This window comes from Anomalospiza imberbis, chromosome 22, assembly GCF_031753505.1.
Source record: "Anomalospiza imberbis isolate Cuckoo-Finch-1a 21T00152 chromosome 22, ASM3175350v1, whole genome shotgun sequence".
NCBI classification, from domain to species: domain Eukaryota; kingdom Metazoa; phylum Chordata; class Aves; order Passeriformes; family Viduidae; genus Anomalospiza; species Anomalospiza imberbis.
Window position 1 is genome coordinate 1,315,174 of NC_089702.1, and position 23,190 is coordinate 1,338,363.

General features: G+C 47.8%; 1 protein-coding gene across 7 annotated transcripts in view; it reads right to left on the reverse strand.

Annotated features, from left to right (window-relative positions):
• The window catches only part of MYO1D (myosin ID), a 157,944-nt gene that overhangs the window by 108,064 nt on the left and 26,690 nt on the right, over window positions 1–23,190 (reverse strand). For all 7 annotated transcript variants that reach the window (XR_011005782.1, XR_011005783.1, XM_068212158.1 and 4 more), the window contains exons 2-11: window positions 13,305–13,513; window positions 12,388–12,481; window positions 11,405–11,570; window positions 9,641–9,694; window positions 8,708–8,803; window positions 7,468–7,584; window positions 6,072–6,275; window positions 4,781–4,926; window positions 4,585–4,699; window positions 3,779–3,949 (exon numbers count right to left, since the gene is read on the reverse strand). Coding sequence is in view for 5 of the 7 variants with exons in the window: in XM_068212158.1 (XP_068068259.1) it covers window positions 3,779–3,949; window positions 4,585–4,699; window positions 4,781–4,926; window positions 6,072–6,275; window positions 7,468–7,584; window positions 8,708–8,803; window positions 9,641–9,694; window positions 11,405–11,570; window positions 12,388–12,481; window positions 13,305–13,513 (1,372 nt within the window). In the remaining 2 variants the exon portion in view is untranslated. The remainder of the gene's footprint in view (window positions 1–3,778; window positions 3,950–4,584; window positions 4,700–4,780; window positions 4,927–6,071; window positions 6,276–7,467; window positions 7,585–8,707; window positions 8,804–9,640; window positions 9,695–11,404; window positions 11,571–12,387; window positions 12,482–13,304; window positions 13,514–23,190) is intronic.

The following is a 23,190-nucleotide window of genomic DNA, read 5'->3' on the forward strand; positions in this document are numbered from 1 at the left end:
GAGAAATAGAAGAGGAAATTAGCATGGTTGAAATGCAGGGCAGGAGGAATGATTAGGAGCAGGGAGATACACTCCAAAAATTCACCTGTGTCCAAGAACACGAAATAGATTGGCTCAAAGTGTAAGAAAAGATGAAAAAAACGGAATATATTTTACACAAAATTAATCAGAAGGAGGAGCCCAAGGAGAGTGAGTAGCAAGGTCCCCCGGAGGTCCCAGAGGTGTGGGAAGTGCAGCACGGCAGGAGCAGGGAGCACCAGGAGCTGCAGAGCTGATGGATGAGCAAGGTGCAGCAGAACACAGGGAAAATGGAAGAAACCAGGCAATACCAGGAAAACAAAGCCATTTTTCTTGCTGCAGCTTTGTTCCCAGCAGGGGGCTGGGAAGTGCCTTTCTCAGCTACCCAAACACACAGCTCAAACCAACAGGCCAATAAAAGGGGTAAATACAAATGGCAACAGAAATGTGTCTGGCAGGACAAGCTCCTCTGAAAGCTCATCCAGCTCTGGAGAGGCTGGAAGGAGCCATAACACAGCAATCAGGGATCTTGTCCTTTGCTGGTTTGGCTTTTTCCGAAGGAGTGATTCTGTCCAAACTCTGTGTTTCCTGGACAAAGAAGTTGAAATTAGTGAAAAAAACCCCAGCAAGTCCATTGAGAGAGTGGATCACCTGCCTGGGTTTGTCCATTGAGGCTCCTCACTGACAGCTCACAGCATTCAAAGGTGAGTAAAGACAGGAGAAAGGTGTTGGAAAGATGGGAATCCTGTGGGAGCCTGCCCTGAGTCTGTGCTTTCACAGCATCTGAAATGAGCCATAATCTGAGGGCAATGGGAAGGTCCTAGGGCTGGCTGGGGGCACTTCATCACTGAGGGCTGGCTGGGAAGAGCTCTGGGGGAGACACCCGGAGCTAAATGAGGGCAAAGCGGAGCAATTGGAACTCCCCAGCAGGGCAGGGCTCCCACTGAGAAAAGGCAAAGTTCACAGGAACTGATGGGCCCCAAACCATCCCTTCCTGACTCAACAGGGATCTTTACTGCCCTGTTCATCTCAAAAACGACACAGAGAACTGGGCAAAACCCATCCCCTGCTGACTGACTGCCCTGGGAGGATGGGCCAACAAACTCAGCTCTCCCAGGTTAGGAAAGAAATACCAGAGATGATGGCAAAAAATGTGGAGATGATGTAGTGGAAGACAAAGAGAACCATGTTTTGCCATTTAAAAACTAGGAGGTGAGAGGTATAATCTAAAATGGAAAAGGGAGGAGAGAGGGAAACAGGGAGGAAGGAGCCCTTCACTTGAGTATCTGAGCTGTGGACTTCTTTGTTGATTTAAAAACCAAGAAGACCACAGAAAAAACCCTAATAAGAAGATCAGGAGGTTCCTGGGCTGCAGGTCCCTGAAGAATGGAAGCATGTCATGTTATCAGTACACATTTATCCTATATTGGGCTCTCACTTGGGCATTCACCACTGTCCAGTGTCTTGGGAGACACAACATCAGGTGGACTAGAACGGACCTTCTGACACTCTTCCCTTCACAACCAGTTTGCTGAGATTGATGCTCTCCACAATTTGAAGATTGAGGCATTCATGGACTTTCACTGCACTTGATCCTTCCAAAGTAAAATATAAACAGAAAATAAATGGAACTTGGAGAGGTTGAGGATACAAATGGTGACATTGGGAAGGGCCACTAGAACAGCTGGCACATCTGCACATCCAGAGTAGCCTTAGATAAACCCGAGGAGGACAGCCCATGATCCAGGAACACAAAATTCTGCCACAAATTCTGCTGGTGAAAGTGTCAACCAGCATTGTCCTGGCTCATTTGGCCTTCCCCAGGACAAGGGCGCCAGCAGCGCGGAGCAGCCGGGTGCACAAAGTAGGACACGACTATTTAGGGCACCACAGCCCCCTAGAGCTTCTCCACATGGAGCCTGTGTGCAGCATGCTCTGCAGGGAGCAGTGGAGCATGAACTGGGCTGAGGGATGGGAGCTGTTCCCAACACATGCACTTTAACTCTTCGGGAACAGCTCCCATCTGTGTGGAACTTTACAGGATCTGCATGGAACCTCTGCAGTCTGCAAAGGCAAGGCATGAGATGGAATCCAGCCCTTTGTTTTAATCCAAGTTAGAAGAGCCTGGCTCAGAAGGCTCAGGCTTTCCTCAGCAGTTCTGGGTGGGACTGAAGAAGAGCTCTGAGGTGCTGGGACATCTGCAGAGATGCGACAGGGAGGAAAAAAAAGTAATTATGCTGAGAAGTTTATGGGTCAATGTTTTCAAGGCTCTATTGATTTAACTAGAAATTAGCAAGCCAGGCAGATCCATCAGCCTCTCCATAAACATTATTTATAGTAAGATTCCTTGTCTCCCTCTTATTCTGTGCAGGCAGTTTCTGACAACGCCACCTCCTGCTGAGGAACGCTGCAGCTGGCAATGCTGCCCTTTAATGTCTCCTTGCTGGGAGGGTTCACCCGAAGGCAAGGACTTGAGCAGATTTTATTTTTAAATGTTCATTTTATAGCCTCTCATAACACCTCCTGAAATTTCATCCCCTTCTGCCACTGCACTAAAGGACCACCTGCTCCCTCTGTGGCAGAACCCCTTCCCCTGGGCAGATGTGGGAGCAAGGACAGAACAGAAACCAAACTCCCCTCTCTACATCCACTGACCAGACAGCTCCAGAAACGGGACCACTCCCCAGCACCCTACTGCAGAGGACCCCAGACTTCATCCCACCAGTACTACCACTGAAGGAAGCAGTTTGCATTCAAATGGAAACCCAGGCCAGGCCCCACACTTGCTTTCAGGTGGGTTTTCTCAGAATGTTCCATGTCACTGCTCAGGCACGTGAAGTCTGGGTCAACACTGGAATCAAGCTCCCTGTCCCCCTCCCTGAGCTCAGATACACCTGGCAGCTGTGCATCAGGTGTGCTGCAGCAAAAGGGCATTTAAGGAAAATTATTATCTGGGAGGAAAAAGTGGTTTTGGTTTACTTTCATCCTGGCCTCTCCTCAGACAGCCCCAGCCAGATCCATTGTTTATCCTGGGCCTGCCGGAGGCAGCCTTTAGCACATATCTTACACAACCAGGCTAATTTGGTACTTCTGACCTACATAAAATATTGTGCTGGGGTGGGAGGGAGCAGGGGGGACCAGCACTCTGAGCCATACATTTTAGACAATGTTTCTGAGCAGAGAGACATCAAACTAAAGGCCCTTATTTGATTAGTCTGTGTGAAAGATTCTCAAATTAATCAGGCTGGTGACCATTTTGCAATCTGCTGCCAAGTGAGGAATAAATGAAGCCTTTTAATTCGCCCATTGTAGCCCAGACAAAGCCAGGCGAGGGGCCTGGGTGCTCTGAGGTGCAGTGGGAGACGAGCACATTCTGCAGCCAATGACGATGAAAAAAGCCCAAATCACAGTGCTGTAATAATGCAGGAGTGTGAATAATTTCACTGTCACTATGTATTAGAGCAGCCTGGGAAGAACAACACGTGGGCCGAGCCGGCGTATCGATTGGTTCCAGATGACATCATGGTATGTCAAGGCACGAGCTCAGGCTCCTTTTATCCCGGAATAAAAGGGATGAGCCACTGCATGTGCTGGAGCTCCCTCTGCCGGGTTCCTCTGCGGCTGGAGCTGCTCCGGGCTCCTCATCTCACACTCAGTTGCAGTGATTCCAATCCAGGCACCCCTAAACCCCTTTTCCTCATTCCATTCCACCACAGAACATGGGGAAGGGATGGCAGAGGACAAAAGGCCTGTGGGTTACCTTCCTGCTGGAGAAGTGTGCATGCTTCCCCAGTTTGTTGTTGAGGGCCTCGAGGAACATCTCATCCGTGACTTTCCCCACGTTCATGCAGGCATCGTCCAGAATGGCAATGATCCCTTTGTGCTGCTGCTCCACCAGGTCCACAATAACCTGGTTGTTGAAATAATCAATCTGCAGGAAACAAAGGACAGGGGTGTTGGTGACCTTGGCTGCAGAAATGGGAGGGTACCAGTGCTGACCATAGCAGCCAGCGTGACAGCGAGGAGCATCAGCTCTGAATGTGCAGATCTCTGATTCCAGATAAAGCAGGCTGCTCTCCTACACTGACCAGCACAGAAAGTGATTCTTCAAACCCCTCTGATACATCTCAAGACCTCTGCTGCAGAATGCTCTTTAAAATGTTTTTTACAATTCAGCTGTGTGCAGTCACCACAGTGACACTGCATATCCTGTCCTTGGCATTCTGAAGTGAGTTTGAACAAGAACAGTCAGGATTTTTACATATTGCCATCAACAACTGGAAAAATCTATAAGCACTCAGCACAGAAACCCACAGTTACGTGTGTGGCATCACAGAGGTGCCACAATGGGCTTCATCTCAGACCTGGAGTCCCGCATTTTCCCAAGGAGACACGTGGTGAGGTGACTGGGGAGCTCCTGCCCCAGCCTGATCCCTGGCAGGACAGCTGGCAGGGACACAGATGTCCCATCAACTGGAGCCTGCATGTGGAGTAACTTCAGGTCCGACCCTTGTGCTGGTACACTGACCTCACACCGACCTCTCCCTCCCCTGCCAAAGCACTCACATGCTTCCAGGGAATTCCCTCTCGCTGGTACTCCTCCTGCTCCTGCTTTAGAACCAGCTGAATGAAGAGCTGCTGCAGCTTTTCATTGCAGTAATTAATGCAGAATTGTTCAAAGCTGCAAAAACATGAGAAGAAAAGGTGATGAGTGTTCTGGGAAAGGCAAGGGCACAACACTGGGCTTTAGAAGGTGGCTCACCTGTTATTGTCAAATATCTCAAAGCCATAGATATCCAGGACCCCAATGACTGTGTTCTTGCCATGCACTGTGGTGTCGTAGTTCTTCACCTCGATGACATCGTTGATGTGTGTCACAATCCAGCAGAAGAGACGCTCGTAAATGGCCTGCAGGAAACACAGACTGAGGGTCCTGCCTGCACCTGCCTCAGCTCTTCCCAGGAAATTCAACACAGCTCATTCCAGGCCTCAATCAAAGCTGCAGGTCATGTTCTGCTGCAAGTGAGCAGCTACAGACTGAAGAAAATATTCTATGGAAGTATTTATTTTCTTTCTTCCAAAACTCATTTATACCAAGTTGAAATCCCAGTGAGGTCACTGGGTGCAGCAGTTCCCTAATTTGATTCCAGTCAGCTTTTCAACTGCCTAATAAGTACCATTCCTGAGAATTATTTAACAATAGCGAAGAGCAAGAGAGAGATCAGTCACAGAAACCCAACAACTGAACACAATGACAGGAAAATAAGCCTGTTCACCTTCCACAAAGATAATGTTCTGCAGGCAGAGGTGTCTTCAATCTTCATGTTCAAAACGTGCTGTGAAGCTGGGTAAATACATTATCTCAGGAAAAGAAGTCAAATTAACTATCAATGACCTTCATAACTTCATCCATTCCTCCCTTATAATTTGATTTCTTAGCAGAGGAGGAACAATTGTCACTCCTGCCATCAGTACTCACTTTGCCTGTGGAAGGTGTCCCTGCCCATGGCAAGGGGTTGAAACAAGATGGTCTTTGAGGTCCCTTCAACCCAAACCATTCTACAATTCTTTTAAAAAAATTTTTTTAATACCACATTGTATTTGCAACATGAATTCTAGGTATTACAGTTCCACTCTCTACTCCTTGAATTTAACTGCAAAATGAAGTTGAGGATCCTATTTCACAGCAAATTCCTCCCTGTATGCCAGCCCAGCCTGCAGCCTGTCCCCTCCTCGGTGTGCTGGCACTGCTGTCTGTGGGAGCTGGATCCCTGCTGGAAGGGCAGGGATGGGGAGGTGCCACAGACTCCTACAGAACTCAGGAGCACCAAGGTTCAGAGAGAAATCTGCAGGATGTACAGCAAGCCCTGCGCTTATTGACCCACCCAGGAATCTTCCTGGGACTGAGCACTGAAAAATGTGCAGTTCTGGCAGCAATGCCCCCCTTGGGCACCACCGTTCCTTGCTGCACACCTCAACCCACGGGCAAAGGCAGCAGAGGTGTGTCTGGGTGAGTGTCACACACCTGTGCAGAGGAAGGGGACTGCACTCACCTTTGCAAAGGCGTCCCTGCCGTAGGTGGCCTCCTGCTCCGTGTGCTGTTTGTCGATGACGTCCCTGCCCGTGGCCACTGTCCGGAACAGCAGCGCCTTCTCCACCAGCTCGGCCTTGGTGGACAGGAGGTCAGCGATGACCGACACCACCTTGCTGTTCTCGATGATGGGTGTGTCTCCATCCACATAGAACTTCAGGTTCCCCTGCAATCAGCAGCATTTCTCCATCTGCCCTTTACTAACTGGGATCAGCACACCCTAACTCCATCCATTTATCCATTTTCCACCTGCTATTCCAGGCTGGAAATCTCCCGCCACACTGGCAGGTGGATCTTGTACATCCACACCCTCAAACCTCCAATGTCAGTGGGAGCAGCAAGGGCTTTCTCAAAGCAAAGCATTCCTGTTCAGTGTTCAGCTCAGCTTTTGGGACAAACTACATCAAACACTTCCCGAAATTTAATCAAACACCATCCCAAGATTCAGAGTCCAGGGATAGGGAATTGCACCATGTCTGCAAATACTGGATGTAGCATTTGTCTTCACTGCAGCTTGCCATGAAACCACAAGCTGCAATTCCCCTGGCAGTGCTCCTGCCACAGAGGGAATGGGTATGGCGTGGGGAAGCTGAGAGGTCAGTGTCGGTGGGACTGGACTGGCAATACCCCACCACCACAGCTCTCTGCTCCTGGGTACCTTCTGTGCCAGGATTAAGCAGTGACAGCCCTTGGTGATCCACAGCAGAGGGCTGTTCCCCAGCCTGCCTGCCCTACTCTGCTCTGCCTCCCTTCCTTCCCGGCACTGTCATCCCAAGAGGAGAAGGAACTGGAATAAAGCTGCTCTTTGCCACCCTTCTCCTGCCTGCCTCTTTCCTCAGGAAACACGAGAGCTGAGCTACAGGGACACTGTGCAGGGGAGGAGGCTCTGTGTGTCTCCCAGAAGGATCCACGAGAAGGAAGGATCTCCTCAGTCTCAGAACACAAGGAATTAAGAGGACTCCTGTGTTTCCTGTGCTCAACCTTCACCATGAAGTGAAGCAGGATCACTGTGGTGAAGGTGAGTGTGAGGGCATAAAGGGACAGAAGCTCCCTATCCCCTCACTGCCAAACCCCAACAGTTCCTTTTTCAGAACATACAACAGCTCCCAGTACTTAGTGGTACGCCTGGTTTGGGATCTGGAACATACAGGAATACATGTGATCATCATTGCAGTGCCCTGTTCCAGCAAGGACTTTTTCTCACCACTGGAGCTGTGAACTGGACACCTTCCCAGCTACCAGAGCTTCCAAGGGCTTCTGCAGCAGGAAAATCAGAGCTGCTGGCAGTACAAGCCCTCCTGATGAGGAACAGCCCAGGGATGGGTTCAGGGATGGAGACCCATGGGCAGGGAGCTTACCAGGTGCAGAATGGCTGCCACGATTTTGTAGACAGTCTGAATCTCCTCCTGCTTGAAGCCAATCACCTTCATGGCATCAGCAACTGCCTTGAACTCGGCCCCGTCATTGATGGAACACTGAGGGGAGACAGAAGTTTGGGATGGGGGATTTAATGGAAGTCAGCTGTGAGGAAGCAAGGATTTCACAAGCCCATGGAAAACAAGATGCACTTTGATGTTTCTCAGAGGCAAGACATTGTCATGAGGTTTCCCAGCTTATTCCAATGCCCTCTTGCATGCTCGGACACTGAACCCTGCATTGCACACACGTATTGTGGCAGCAGGAGACCCAGAAATCCACCACAGCACAATATATTTCCCAGTGGAATTTGCTGAGAAAGAGTTCATTAAAAATCCCAGAAGAATGGGGACAATTTGCACTCACAGACCCTCTGAGCAGAGGCTGCAGAGCACCAGCAGGAAATCTCTGTTCTCCACTTCTCTCAAGATTAGCATACACATTTTTAAAGAGAATCATCTGGCATGGGAGAAGGTCTCTGGGTTTCTGTAGCAAAGTGCATCTCACAAAACACCTAGGAAATCAGGGAGCCTTTGGTCTGGACCCTGCTTCGAAGGGACAACACTAGGGACAGCTCCAGATGTATCTGAAATGTTCAGGTTCTTGTCTAAAGGGTTTGTTCCCTTCTTTCCTGCTCAGAGTTCCCCCCCTTGAGGACAAGTCAGACATGAAGACTCAGTGCTTCAGTAACTCAAAGATCTTGCTGCAAAAAAATGAGTCCTTCTGGCTTTTTGCTCAAGAAGGCAGTTTGAAGTACCCATTATGGAGCATGGAATGTCTGCCACTGGTAATGGGTCAAATATCCACACCCACATTTATTAATAAATAATTTTATAATGATTTATATAATAATATTATATTATTATATAATAATAATAATGATTATATGATGATTTTATAATGATTTATGTATCATTTTAATCATGCTGTTTATAAGCAGGTGCAGCATGCACAGGTATATTTGTATATTTTAAGAAGAATAGAGGTATATCTTTTCTATGATTCTAAGTACACTCGTGCTTTATCTTGTAGCACCAGAAACTTCATTGCAAACAGCACACCAGTGTCACCTTTCCCTATTCATCCCCACTGATCTCAACTTCTGCTAGCTCAGCAGTGCTTTGAGCACTTCCAGCAGCACTTCCAATGCTAAGCTGTCCCTGGGTCCCGCAGAGGCCTCACCTTGAGCTGTGCCCCAGGGCAGATGTAGCTGTAGGCTGAGGCATCCTTCTGGAGGTGCAGAGAACGCAGGAGCTGCTCAGAACCTCCCTGCAGGAGCTGCATGAAGAGAGTTTTAAGAAAGGGTGAATGAAAAATATAAACTCCTTCTTCTTTCTGTCTCTTATTCATCTACTTGACAAGCAAAATCATGAAAATATGAATTACTGCTGCAATATCTGAAGTAAAATGTGCAAGATACAGGGCCTGCACTGGTGCAGCACCACCACAAATCTGTCCTTTCGAGTCACAACTGTATAAAAACCAGCCTGAACCCCTCCCAGACCTGTTCACAGCTGTGCCATGCCACAGCTGTGCCTTGGCAAGCACATTGCCCACACAGAGACTTTTCCTTCTGGAAATGACACATCCGTGAGAAAAGTGCTAACGTGCCACAATGGAGTACTGAAAAAGTGGGAAAAAAATAAACAAACCTCCCCTTCCCTCAGTGCAGAATCAAGGTTATACTAATAGGCTGACCATATCCCACTAAAGGACACACAGGGAACCAACACACAATGCGGAAGACATTAAAGAACATCCAAAAAACCAAATTACTTCCATATGGACTAAAGGCCTCAAGAGAAAATAGAGGGATTAGGCTTACTGCACATAAAACAGTAAGTCAAAGTCCAATGTCCTACCATATTTGTTTAGTCAGCCTCCTTTTAAGTTTAGAAATGTGTTAATATGGGACTGGAGGATAGAAAACAATCCATCTTCCCAGGCTCCCTCCCAGCCCAGGCCCCTGCGGAGAACTGAAGAACCCAAGATCACCCAAGATGCTGCAAAAGGGAACCCTCTGCAAAACACATGAGAGGGCGAAAACCCTGAGTGCTCTGCTCAAAGTATCTGGGAAACTGGGGACAAGCCACTGCTCAGCAAAGGAACACAAACCTGGTAGAAGGAGTGGAAGCTTCGTTCTCCAGGCTGCTGCACGATCACACGGGACTGGGGGAACAAAGCACAGAGCTGGGTGTTAGTGTCCCCTCAGACACCCACATCACCAGGACACCCCAAGTCCATCCCACCTCACACTCAGGCTCTTGGGAACACCATCACACACATGTGACCCTGGAGCTCGAGATCTGCAGCCAAAAGCACCAGCTTGTGTAACAGCTGCAATGTCCTACTTCCACCCAGGAATCCCATGTGGGAACCACAGGGTTGCTTTCATGGAAGAGTCAAATAAAAACCATCATTTTAGTTTTAGAATTATTTAATCACTGGAAATGAAAACCAGGACTCTGTGACTACAGACAAAAGCTCAGGGCCTGGTGGTCACCACTCCTACACCCCCAGCAGCCAGCTGCACAAGGGAATGCTCTGCTCTGACACAAGGGCCTTGTTTTAGGGAGCCATAGCTCCATTCCAGAATCCTCATTCCAGACCAGAGGAAAACAGCACAAAAAAGGGTTAAAAGCAGCAGACATTGAGTCAACAAGCAACGTGTCCTTATTTTATGCTACAAATTTGAACTATGAAGAGTGATGAGGAACAAAGCAGTGTTGGGGAGGGTCAGGTTGGATCTCAGGGAAAGGTTCTTCCCTCAGAGGTGCTGGCACTGCCCAGGCTCCCCAGGGCATGGCCCTGGCCCCAAGGCTGCCAGAGCTCCAGGAGGGTTTGGACACCACTCCCAGGGATGCACAGGGTGGGATTTTGGAGGGTCTGTGCAGGGCCAGGGGTGGGACTGGGTGATCCTGGTGGGTCTCTTCCAACCCAGGATATTCCATTATTTGATGTGTTCACACTGCAAAGCCACTGTCTGTTACTGCTTGTATTTGGGCCAGAGCCTCCACTGCTTTCAAATGGAAACAAATTTAACTTGGGAGAAGTTAAGGATATGAAAGAAACAATCAGGATAAATAAATTATCAGGATTTAAGTCACTGCAGCTGTAGTCCCAGCCCTCTTCTTACATCAAAGTAACCCAAGTTAAATGTTTGGGTTTGTTGTTTTGTTTTTTAAAATAAAGTGTTTATTCTGAAAATAGACTTCAGGGAAATAAGGGGAGAAGTAAAAAAGAAACACAAACAAAAAGGGTGTTGGCAGATGTGGTCAAACACATAATCAAAGCCAGACGTGTCTCACACAGCAAGAACTGTTAACGGCTCACGCCTGAGCTCTCCAGTTTTGCATATTGCAATGTTTTCAGACACCACTTAATGACATGAGAAAAATAATTATGCTCAGGATCACTTGGAATATATAAAAACAACACTGCTAACAGCTCACCCAAGGCTGTGGCATTATTCCAAAATAACACTTCCCAAGCACTCTTGTTCCCTACAGCCCTGAAGATCTCCTTCTCCAGGGAGAGCTCAGTGCAGGAATTACAAAGCAGGAGCTGTGCAGAGGGTAAATTGTATCCAAAAGGAAAACTGGGATTAAACTTCACACACCCACACACACAAAATCCTTTGGGTAACACAGCCCTGTTGCTGCTGAGCTCTGGAAGTCGTGGTGCTCCAGGAACAGGGCACTGCCAGCACTGCAGTGGCTTTCCTTACTCCTGAGGAAAACTTAAGCCCTGGATTTATTTTCTGTGCCCTCATACCTCACCTGCTGTACACGTTTGAATGGAAAACCTTCTACTGACAAAGCCCAGATTGCAAAAGTAACTCCAGCAAAGGCTGTAACCCTGGAAGGGAGAGTGCCTTACCTTTTCGAGCAGGTAATTATTGATGTGCCCACCTATGGGGTCTCCCTTGAAATCAAAGTTGATGTCCATGTACTTTCCAAACCGGCTGGAATTGTCGTTGCGGTTTGTTTTGGCATTGCCAAAGGCCTCCAACACACAGTTGGATTTCAGCAGGATGTTCTTCACTCTGCAGCAGGGATGGAGGGATGGAAATGGGTTCAGCACTCACACCATGGGATTTTTTTTTTCACAGCCATTTCTCCAGAAGAATTCAATGACAGCAGTGATGCTCTTTGATGGCAGATTTGGGCAGGTGTGGATGACATCAGCAATCCCATGGGAAATCAGCTGGGAGCTGTCAGCAAAGCTCCTCAGAGGAAGCAAATGCTCTTTGGTTCAAAGACCAGACCCCCACCCTGAAATCAGCACCAGAAATTCAGCTTCTGTACACATTTGAATTCTGAAACCAATTTTCTGAACTCTTTTTCAAGTCATTTTCAAAAGTTCATTCGGGGTAGGTTTAAGTCTGCTTCTGCAGAAAGCCACATTTTTTGCTCCAAAGCTTTTACTCCAGGACAGAGAGGGACATTTTGCAATTCAGAATCATGTGAGCCTGGAAGGTCACCGAATACACTCCTTGCACTCCACATGGTGTTCTAGCCCACCCAAATTTCAGGCAATTTGCCCCAGGAAAAGTGATTTAGAATCATTTCAGTTGGCAACAACCTCTAAGATCATTGAGTCCTGCCATTAGATGGTTGACATTGGCTGGATGGTATTTCTAGATGCTGTTTTGATTTTGAAAGCTTGAACTTTCAAAATAAACTTTTAAATGTGATTTCAGCAATTAATACTGCAAAATTCCCAGAGTAAAAGCAGTACCTGAAAAAGTTAAGTATAAATCAGCATGTACAAGAGACCATGTGATAATGTAGTGCTACACAGCCCACAGAAAGAGATCTACAAGCAGGAGAATTTCCCTTCTTTTCCAGCCCAGGCCTTACCTCTCCACCTCAGCCCTCTGCCCGGGGTTGGTGATGGCTGCTATGTACTGCATTATGTATTTACTGGCCTCAGTTTTCCCAGCCCCGCTTTCACCTGGGGGCAGAAACACCACGGTGACCAAACAGATGAAAAAAAGCAAAACAAATCACTGGACAGAAGACCTCAATTCTACCCCAACAGTGCCTGGGCGGTTTGGTTTTTTCTTTTTAAAGCACTCTTTGTGTGCACTTGGGACGTTTTCTAAACACAGCCATAACCCTGCCTGGCTGCTGCTGCTGCTGGGCTGACTTTGAGCAATTGTGCTGTGAGATTCCACAGGTCGGGAAAAGGGCTGGCACACAGAGGATCAAAGGAATATTGTTAGAGGAGAAAGCCTGGCCTGCAGCAGCACAAGGGGCCACTGTTCAGCACCCCAGCCCGGGGCTCTCTCCTTTCAGAGCTGCCTGAGCACGGGGACATCAAGGAAACCAAGTGCCAGGATCCAGCCAGGGATCACTCTGGTACCAGCTCTGCTCCTACTGCTGGAGCCACGGCCTTTCCAATGGAGCAGGGAACAAACAGTGGCCAGAAAAGGCAGCGACAAAGATCAGCAGGTCCCGAGGAGAGACAAGCCCAGCTCTGCTGACCCCAGCTCCGCTGATCCCAGCTCACTCTCCGGAGCAGACACAGGGCTCCTGCTCACATTATCCCTCTGCTGGCACAGATCCAGCTCCTGGCTGGCACCAGCTCTTGAATGAGATAAGAAATAATTGTGCTGATCTCCACACACGGATTCAAATGCAAATGAGCAGCTTTAAGCTTAATGAAGTTTCTTTTATAAAACGCTGTCATTAGCCAAACCATTATTCTCCTTCCGCCTGGAATTTCACACAGATCAGATGCTCATCACCATGCATGGGTAGCCCTCCCAGCCTACCTGAGATGACAATGCAGGTGTCTTTGGATCGTCTCTTCATGGCTTTGTAAGCAGCGTCAGCGATGGCAAAGAGGTGGGGAGGCCTCTCGTAGAGCTCCCTGCCCTTGTACTGCTCGATCGTGTCCCGCCCGTAGATGTTCAGGTTCTTGTAAGGATTCATGGAAACAACCACCTCCCCGATAAAGGTGTAAATCCGGCCCTTCTCGAAGCTGCCCAGAGGAGACAAAAATGAGGAATCAGCCAAACGCAGAGGTTCGGGACAGGTGGCTGCCATCGGGTGAACTCTTCCATCCACCACCCTATGGAAACACGACAATAAAACCCTGGCTCTGGACACTCCCCGAGCAGGGAAGGCACAGCAGCAGACACCCGAGGCTACAAGGACAACAACCCAGGGCTGACTTGGAGTTCCACCACCTACAAAGGACATTTCTATCTCTGCATCACTTCCAGATACATGATGTGGAATTTACAGTTTCTACAACTGACTATAAGTGAACATGAGTGTGAGGAGCAAATTTAATCTGCTCCATAAAGGAGATTTACAGGCAAATTATTTTTTCATATTCTGTAATTGTCCATGGCCCAGCTCAGGCCAGAGGAGCAGAAGTTCTGAAGCCCTCACTGAGAGGTCTAATTACACCTGAAAGTAAACAAAGACAGAAGCCCAGAAGGGAATTGCAGCCTCTCAGCTCTAGCAATGAGCCTTCTTTGCTGGAAGGCACTTTGGTATCATCACTGCTGTTACACCAGAGAAGAAAAATTTCTTAGACTGTGCAAACAACCCTAAACGACACCATTTCTATCCCCATCCTGATTCTTCAATTCTTTCTGCAAACAAGACAGAAAATAACTTGATGTTAGTTAAAAAAAAAAAGCTTAAGTTAGAAGATGTTTCCAAACAAACTCCCATTTTATTGAAAGTTACTTATGAGGAGAACTCAGAATAATTCCAGATTAATAGCTGAGTTTACAAACAACATTTGTTTCTTAGGTGGAGAAAGGACAACAGGTTTCGGGATCAACAGACAAACCCTGGATTTCCAGCGCCAATCCCTGTCTGCAGCTGTATTTAAACCTCGGGACATTAGATGGCACCAGAACCCCTCCACAGAGCCTGGGAGCCTCGAATCCTGATGGACTCCGGCACAAATTCCAGAATTACTTTACTGAAATTTATTACCACCCCCATGTGGTGACAGCCCTGACATTTTCTATTGTTCATTTGAGAATTTTCGGCAGCATCTTGGCAGAGTCAGTTTTTAGCAGGTGTAATAAAACTCAAGAAATATCATCCAGCAACCAGCATTCCACTTTCTAGAGGTGCTGGTGCCTCCCACTCCAGCTTCCTTCTGGAACACTGCACTGGGAAGACAGAGAATTGCAAAACATCCTCTTGTTCCTACATCCCTTTTAACTGAAGGTGTCCCGATATGCATTTCCCAAAATAATAACAAGCTTAAAATGTGAAGATATTTTACATTTTTGAGCTATATAATGTTTGAAAGGTACCAGTAATGTTTTAGAAAAGATAAAGTCAACATAATTAGCAATACCAACACCCCTAATTTTAATTTTTTTGGAAGATCCTGAACAGGTAGAAGTGCAAAGGGATCGGATACCAGACTGGGAGCCCATGAGGAACTCTGCATACATGGAGGAGAGCTTGAAAAACCAAACCCACACAACACTGCTGGTATTAAGGAGATCAAGTCACACCGGGACATCAATATGTAATGGAAACCACAAGGACATCACAATGAGCAGAATCATTCACCTCCTGGAGATGGACACCTGAAAAAGGTGAGTTACCCAATGGAGAACACTGAGCCTGCTCTCCCAAGTCCCTGCCCAGCAGCACAGAACTGCTGCTCAAGCCACTGCTGATGCTGAAAATAAAGATTCAGCAGACTGTGGATCAGGTTTTAAGCCCCACGAGCAACTGGAGGGTTCATGGCCACAGAGAAGGTGAGGGGGGTTGTTTTAGCTGAGGAGAAATAAAGAAAGAAAGGCCACTCCTGCTGCAGTGTCGTGCCAAGCCACCATCACAGCACCCAATACTCTGACCTCTTCCTCAAGTAATGAATTATGTAAACTTGCATTGCCAGAGCCCAGTTTAAGTTTCCTCCCATGAGAGTTCAGCGTCCCTGAGTGAATCATAGAATCAGGGAATGTCCTGAGTGGGAAGGGACCCCCAAGGATCATCCAGTCCCACCCCTGGCCTGCCCAGACATCCCAACAAATCCCAGCCCTGGGAGCAATCCCATCCCTGTGAGTGGTGTCCTGGAGCTCTGGCAGCCTCAGGGCCAGGACCATTCCCTGGGGAGCCTGGGCAGTGCCAGCACCCTCTGCCTCTAAGCAGAACCTCCAGATCTGGCACTGCAGCCTGTCCCTGCAGAGCCCCGCTCCGGAGGGGTTCCAGCTGGGATGCTGGCACAGGCAGCAGGCTCGCATCCTGCCTGCCACTTCCCCACAGCTCAGCTCAGACAGCAGATCCCACACTGGGCCTCCAAGCCAAGTTCCAAAAGGTTGTACTGGGCTCTGATGAGTTGTGTCTTCAGCTCTGTGGCAAAAGGCAGATGGAGATGAGGGGGAAGAAGGATCTGTCTCCAGGCTTGACAAACAGGCACCTCTCCAGCCTGGCTTTGGGGATACAGACTTTATGAACAAGTGACGCCTCCACTTACATCTCAGTTCACTTCTCTGTCTCTCCTAGCACCAGAGTTAAAATTGCAGAGCGGTGCTCAGATGTTCCCACCAGGAGCTCCAGCTCCTTGCCCCTCGTTGCTGATAAAGCCTCTTTTCATCCCTGAGCACGGCTCAGCACAGCAGCAGGCCAAGAACAGCAGGGCCTCTTTTCCTGGCTGCACGGCTCCGGTGGGAGAGCCGGGTTTGCCTTGCCTATGGAGAGCTCAGAAAAGCTTAAGAAAACAACCCACGAGGGCAGTGCAAAGGGGGAGCTTTGAGCTGTTAAACCTGATTCCTCTGCAGGCCAAGGTCACGAAGCAAGACCACGAATCCATTTGTTGCTTTTCACAGCCAGCACAGGCATTTTAGTGCTGAGGTGTAACACACAGAACTAGGGTTTCATTACTCAAAGCAACAACATTGCAGTTCCTTGATAAAAAGAAAAAAAAAAGTTCCTTAATAAAAGGAACCCCAGGATCCAGTCCTGGGCCGACACCCCCAGGGTCAAACCTTGTTTTGTATCTCATGGAAGTCACATCAGCTTGTACTGCAACAAAACATTTCCCTGCAATAGTTCCATTTGAATAATTTCTGTATCAGTGTCATAGAATCCTGGAATATCCTGAGTGGGAAGGTATCCCCAAGGCTCATCCAGTCCCACCCCTGGCCCTGCACAGACACCCCAAAATCCCACCCTGGGCACCCTTGGCAGCGCTGTCCAAACGCTCCTGGAGCTCTGGCAGCCTCGGGGCTGGGACCATTCCCTGGGGAGCCTGGGCAGTGCCAGCACCTCTGGGGGAAGAACCTTTCCCTGATCTCCATCCCAAATCCCCTGACACAGCTCCAGACATTCCCTGGATCCTGTCCTTGTCACAGGGAGCAGAGATTGGAGTTGCCCCCTGGGGAGGAGCTGCAGCCCCAGTGAGTCTCCCCTCAGTCCCCTCTCTCCAGCAGCTCAGCAGCCAAAAAGCAATTCACAGTATTTAATCCATGTGGGTTATTTTGAGGAGGAACATCAGCTCTTTCATGAGAAGTTTTTATTACCTCATTAAAACATCAATTGATAATGAGAAAATAAAAACCAGTGAGTCACAGAATAGAAGTAATTTTAAGGGAGAGAAATTCTTCTCTAGGATAGAAGTCCACTAAGGCAAGAAATACACTTTCACTTTGTTTTGTCGTTTTTATTTTTAGGGAAAGGAGTTGGAAAAAAGGGATCTTTAAGTCTAGACAAGGTATATTCACATGCAGTTGCTCCTGGAAAATGCACTGCAGAAATGGGAACACTGAAGCAGGAATCTCCACCACCAGAGAGCACTCACATTTAGGATTTCCTCCACCTGACAAACACTCCAGTCAAAAATAAAACTGTTCTTACCGAGGAAATGATGCAACTTCAAATGCACTCAGTACAAATAAAGAAAAGTTAGTTGGCAAGACTTGGAACCCACACTCCCAAACAACATCTGCAGGATGGGACCGCTGCACAGGGACTCCTCACCAAGCTGGAGGCCTCACATCAGACAGGGAATTCCTAATTAATCATTGACATGCAAGTCCTCTGCTCCAGAAGCCAAAGAGCCCTTGGGGGAGCACTGCCAGCCCTGAGCACCGGGCAAACGGCTCCTCACAACGCACTTTGCCACCCCATGACCATCTGTCCAACAACCCAGGGACAGAGCATCTGCTGGAGAAACAGGGCAGGTCACTGGTTTGCTGTTCCTTTAGGAGAGCTGAAGTGCAGGTATTGGCATTCTGGATAATATTCTACTGGAAAAAGCCCTTCTCTGGTCCTGAACTGCTCCATTCTCAGCACTGCTCACAGACTGGCAGCCCATTCTGCTTTACAGGTACACCAGAGCTTTACCCCTTAGCAGGTGCTCCCTGAAGCTCCTTGGGCTCAGCCCTTCGTGATGCTCCACAGGTGCCCCAGGACAGACCCTGCTCGGTCAGTCACAGCACAGACACCCGCTGAGATGGCCTTTCAGTTTGGCTGTGCAGCAGTGCCTTAAAGGAGAGGAAATGTTAAAGAAAAGCAAATAATTCAGGACAGAATCCTGAGTGCTACAGCTCCCTCAGCTGTGCTAGTCAGCAGCAAATCCAGTCCCACTGAAGATAATCAAAACTGGTGGTTTCAAACTATTCTCTATTTCCAGCTTACTTCTGAACTCCAAAGCACAAAGTGAAATACTGAGTATGGGCACACAGCTTTTCCTTCCTCCTCTGTTCATGGGAAGAATGATCCAGGAGCTGCACACCTCTACTATGTGGAGAAGGGACAATTCCTTTTCCTGTTGTAAACATCCCACGTGGTTTGGGTTCCTTTCCTAAATGGGGTAACAAGCCTCAGTTATTTTTTTTTCCAATAAATATTAACATTAAAAATCATATACATATACATTAAAAGTCATATACATTAGAAGTCCATGACTGCAGGCTTTGAGAGTCCGTTCTCTTTGCAAACCCACGTGGAGACATTTAATTAAAACTTGTGTTCATGAGGAGATGTTCATGGACAGCCAAGGATGGGCCTTTAGGATGTGATCAGAAGGAAGGGAATGTAAGCAGACTTCTGGCAGTGAAGTCATATTTACCTGGTTTGGAAGTGCAAGAATTAGTAGCCTGCACTCGCCCAAGGGAACAACCCCATTCTCCTTGTCCTTTGGGAAGTGAGTGACTTTTCTAAAACAAAGTTCACTCTGTGCCTCAGGTACTTGGGCCTTTTCTAGGTGATACCAGGTCTCTCTACTGAGAGTTCAGTGCTGCTTAAAGATTTTATTTTATGTAAATCTCAAAGTAAATTCAGCTGTCAAGCAGGACTTCAAGCCTTTCAGTAAATTGTTCATAAACTGTCTCACAGGGAATCAGCCTTCCACAAGAGCAGTCAGATAAACAGGATTTTCATTGGCAGAACTATGGCTAAAATAGTCCTGCTGCTCTTGGAAAAACAGACCAAAAAACTGTCCAGTCAGTATAAGCTCCCTGCACCAGGAAAATTATCCAAGTCTGTCCTGATCATGAATATGCATGTCTACAATATTCAAAATATGCATGCCTACAAGGTTCTGATCCACCCCGAGGGCCAGGAAAACTGCAATTAAATTCATGTCCAGTGCAGGTGAGATTTTTGCCTGCAGCTGGCCTGCATGGACTCGGTATTCAGATGCTGCCAGTTGAACAAAATAGGAAATGCCATTTGGAGCACGTTCTGCACCACTCCTTTCCTGTATGGAGGGAGCAGACAGGGCAGGGTGAGGAATACTCCGTTCATCTACAGCTTCCAGCCAGCTTGGAAATTAGGTTAAAAGAGTTCTTTGTAATTATGCCACTTTTTTTCTAAATAAAATTAGCAAACTACAGTGACCACTGCCACATCTTCCTCAACAAACCAAGGCTTAAGCAAATTGTCTGTAATTTCATGGGGCTGATTCAGCTCCAACCCAGCTGACCCTTGAGTCATCCTCCAGCTCTGCAAACCCACTGGGTAAGGTCAGGGGAAGGAAAATGGGAGATGGATGCTAAACCAGCTCTAATGAACACTGAATAAAGTCTAAAACTGGGAGATGTAGGAACACGAATAATATCAAAATCCCTCTCCTTAAATGTAAAGCACGAACCTTGCACTGAAAAAATGCCAAACCACTAAACACAGGAGTCACTGAACTCTCATTTCTATTTGCGTCAGAGCGGCCGAGCTCTCTCTGCAGCAGGGGAGCACTGCACACTCCTTTTCCAGCTCTGGAGCACAGCAGAAGGCACAAGCAGAAGGCACAAGCAGATCTGAGATAGATAAGGAGTTAAAGGGAAGTTCTTTGAAAAGCCTCCACACAATGTTTATTCCAACACACAGGAGGAAGTCGCTGCCAGCACAGGTAGAGGGAAGTAGTTTGCTCCCTGTGTGTGCAGCAGTAAAACACTCCCAGTTTCCATGTGAAAATCAGCCTGGGACATGGTAAAATCTGACTGCAGCAACTACACTGTGCTGTGGACAGGACAGTGCCTTGAGTGCAGTCCCGAGGGAGCATTATCCTGGGATCCCAGACCTAACCAGGAAACAGCAGAACAGGCTTGGGATAGCAGCAAACAAGAGGCTGGCATCTGCCCACAGTCTCTAACTTTTAATCCGCCAAGTAAAAGCACATAACCACATAGCCTCTAAAGGGACAATAAAAAGCAAATGAAAGCTCAGCAGTCAGGTAGGTTCTCCTCTCTGCTCCCATCACACCCTGAGCCAGCTGGAGCACTGAGTCTGTCATGGAACTACGGAGGAGGAGGAAAAGGTGGAAGTGATCACCTGTAAATACCTGGGAAGATGAGAATCATCCTGCCAGGCAGCTGGAAGAAAATATTAAACAGAACACCACACAGGCCTATACAAAGGGAATATGGGAATGGAGGACCCTGGCCAATAAGGCTGGAGAGGGAAAACTGCAGAGCAGTTCAGAGGCAGCTGCAAGGACCAGGGAGCCCTGCTGGATATGGCTGAGTTTGTTTTATGTATGTATTTAGAAGACTTTGCTTCCCTGCACTGACCAACAACTGACTTCCTGATCCATTACGTTCCTTGCACTCTGATGTTACAGCACTCAGTTACTTAAAAAGGACATTTGACCTTCATTCACCTCCTCTTTCCAAATCTCATGTCCATATTAACTGTAAGCTGCCACATCATGATTATCCCAGCCTTCAGTTTTGGGAATTCAGCTTTGCACATTGGATTGTACACTCCTGTGTTAAAGGATTTGCTGCCTTCAGGCATTTTAGTGGACAAAAGTGCAAATACCAGGGCATTGCCTGTGGATGGATAGATTTGCACCATGAGGAAGATTGTTCCTCATTTCCTCACCTTGGTTCAGTGGGGTGTGAATTCTGCAGCTGTGGCTTTGTCCCAGTGGTGTCCAGGCAAGCTGATGGTTCTAAATAACCTTCTTGTGAGGGATGCTGGAAGGGCTATAAAATCCTTCAACCCAGCAGAAAGGTCCAGAAACATGCAGAAAAACAAGGCCCATGACTGAGCCCCTGTTCCTTGCTCCCAACTCTCCAGTAACTCAGGAAACAACAACCACTCACAAATAGCATCACCTGAAATGGTATCAGCCCTCGCATTGATGATTTGCTACCTTATTTTCTAAGCCAAAGTGTCACCTAGTGTGATACTTTCCCAATTCTGTCCACACTCTGGCTGAACTGGGGAAGGAGTGTTTGCTTTTAAACTATCTGGTTTAGAAGGGATGAAGGGGAAACCCTGACAGGTATTCAGGTGCGGGAAGGACCAAGCTGTGGAGAAAGGAAGGGACAAGCCATGGTGGGCAGGAGAAGGAGGAATGGATTTGGGTGGTGGGAAGGGCCCTGCATGAAGCCCTGGACAGATTCAGCCCCCTCTCCTCCTGCTGTCCCTTGAGCCTTTGGAGTGTTGTTCAATTAACAGAACCTTGTGATAACTACACCTCTTCTCACTCCACAAGCCCAAGTGCCAAGGTACAGTCCCAGGATTCCTCAGGTTTTCACTGGAAATGCCTGGAGACTCCTTTAGCAGTCAGCTGGCTGGGAGCTGCTGATGTTCAGCTGCTTCATTGTTCTGCTGGGAAGGAATATTCTGATTTGTTAAGCTCGTGGCCAGTGCTGATCTGTGGATGCTACTGGAGCCCCTGAATGCAGCATTGTTTGGGACAGGGCTCAGAAAACCCAAGAAGCATCTTGCAGCATTAAGATCCAGAGCCCCATCTGCCAGCACACCAAAAGAACAGTTCCATGCTCTGGTAACGTTACATATAAAATAAAACTAGGTGCCTTATTTATACAAATACAGGCCACATAAACCAGGCAAAAATAAAAATGCAAAACATGCAAATGACTCGTGTTTCTGCATCGTTAGGGCTTCCTTTGGAGTTGTTGCAGTGATCTGCACCATGGTGTGCCAAACCAAATAGTGACAGTCCTTACACATGCCTATGTGTTGCCTGGCTTTGACACTGAGCTGTGAGTGACACTGGGCTGTGACACCAGGCTGTGACATTGGGCTGAGAGTGACACTGGGCTGTGACACTGGGCTGTGACACTGACTGTGACACTGGGCTTCTCCTGGCACCCTGGCTTTCATAGCACGTGCTGGTGACGCAGCTCCGTGGTCTGGCCCACAGGCTGTCCCAGCCCTTCCACTGCCAGCCAAGGGCTCTGGGACAAACCAACGAGTCTCCAAGCAGCAGATGAGGACATTCCACCTCCAGCTGCCCATCCTGCCCCTCAGTCAAAGACTGCCTTCTGCCACGTCTACTGCGGGGACAATGAGAGACAGCTGCGACCTCGGCCACCTCCAGATTGCCACCAACTCCTTTCAGACACCAACAGCCTCAGACAGAGCACGTGGATAAAGAACTACAAGCAGTGGAGGGGAAAATTAAGTTTGCAAATCACAAAGCAAATACGTTTCAACAATATGTCCATGAACTGCTCAGGCTGAAAGGACTTTTCCTCGTGCTCCCTTGAAAGCATGGCTAGTCAGGAAAAGCTTCCTGGTTTGGATATAGATTTGGCTCAGGTTTGTTCCTGGGGCTTTCTGTCAAGCATTTACTATTTTGTACTGGAAAAGCTTAATGTCCCTAATGGAGATCTGAACAGAACTGCACCAAAACCCCTCTTCTCCATCTCCCAGTCTCTCCCATCACCAAGAATGGAGCAAGAGGTGCCCTGGAAGACAAAACCTCAGGCTCTTTAAGGGACCAGATCATGCCAGTGTGAAAAGGCCCAGTAAACACACCAGGTTTGCTCTTCCAATTAAAGAGCAACTAATATTTCACAGAAAGTTTAGGTGGGAAACAGAGGGGTTTTTCACTACAACCAAGTGCAGTGGGTTCACTAAAATTCATGGGTGTGACTGAGCCGGCAGATTTAGTATCAGGATCTTTCTCCCTCTCTACTGAAAGTCAACTTCAAAAAGGGAAAAGGAGTAGGAACAAAACGGAATGCTTCAAACACCCTTGTGGGTATGGAACTGCAGGGCAGAACCAGCAAGATAAGCAAATGAATTTGCACAGTGGCCTGAAGTACCTCACTTTACATTCTTTGAATGGAAAAGCAGCTGAGCAGCAGGAGAACTGCTATTTATGCATTCATCATCCACTGCAAAAGGAGTGAATTCCTAAATGGCAACTGTACACAGATAACCCAGGGGAACATTAGCAAGATGGAAAAGGACTTA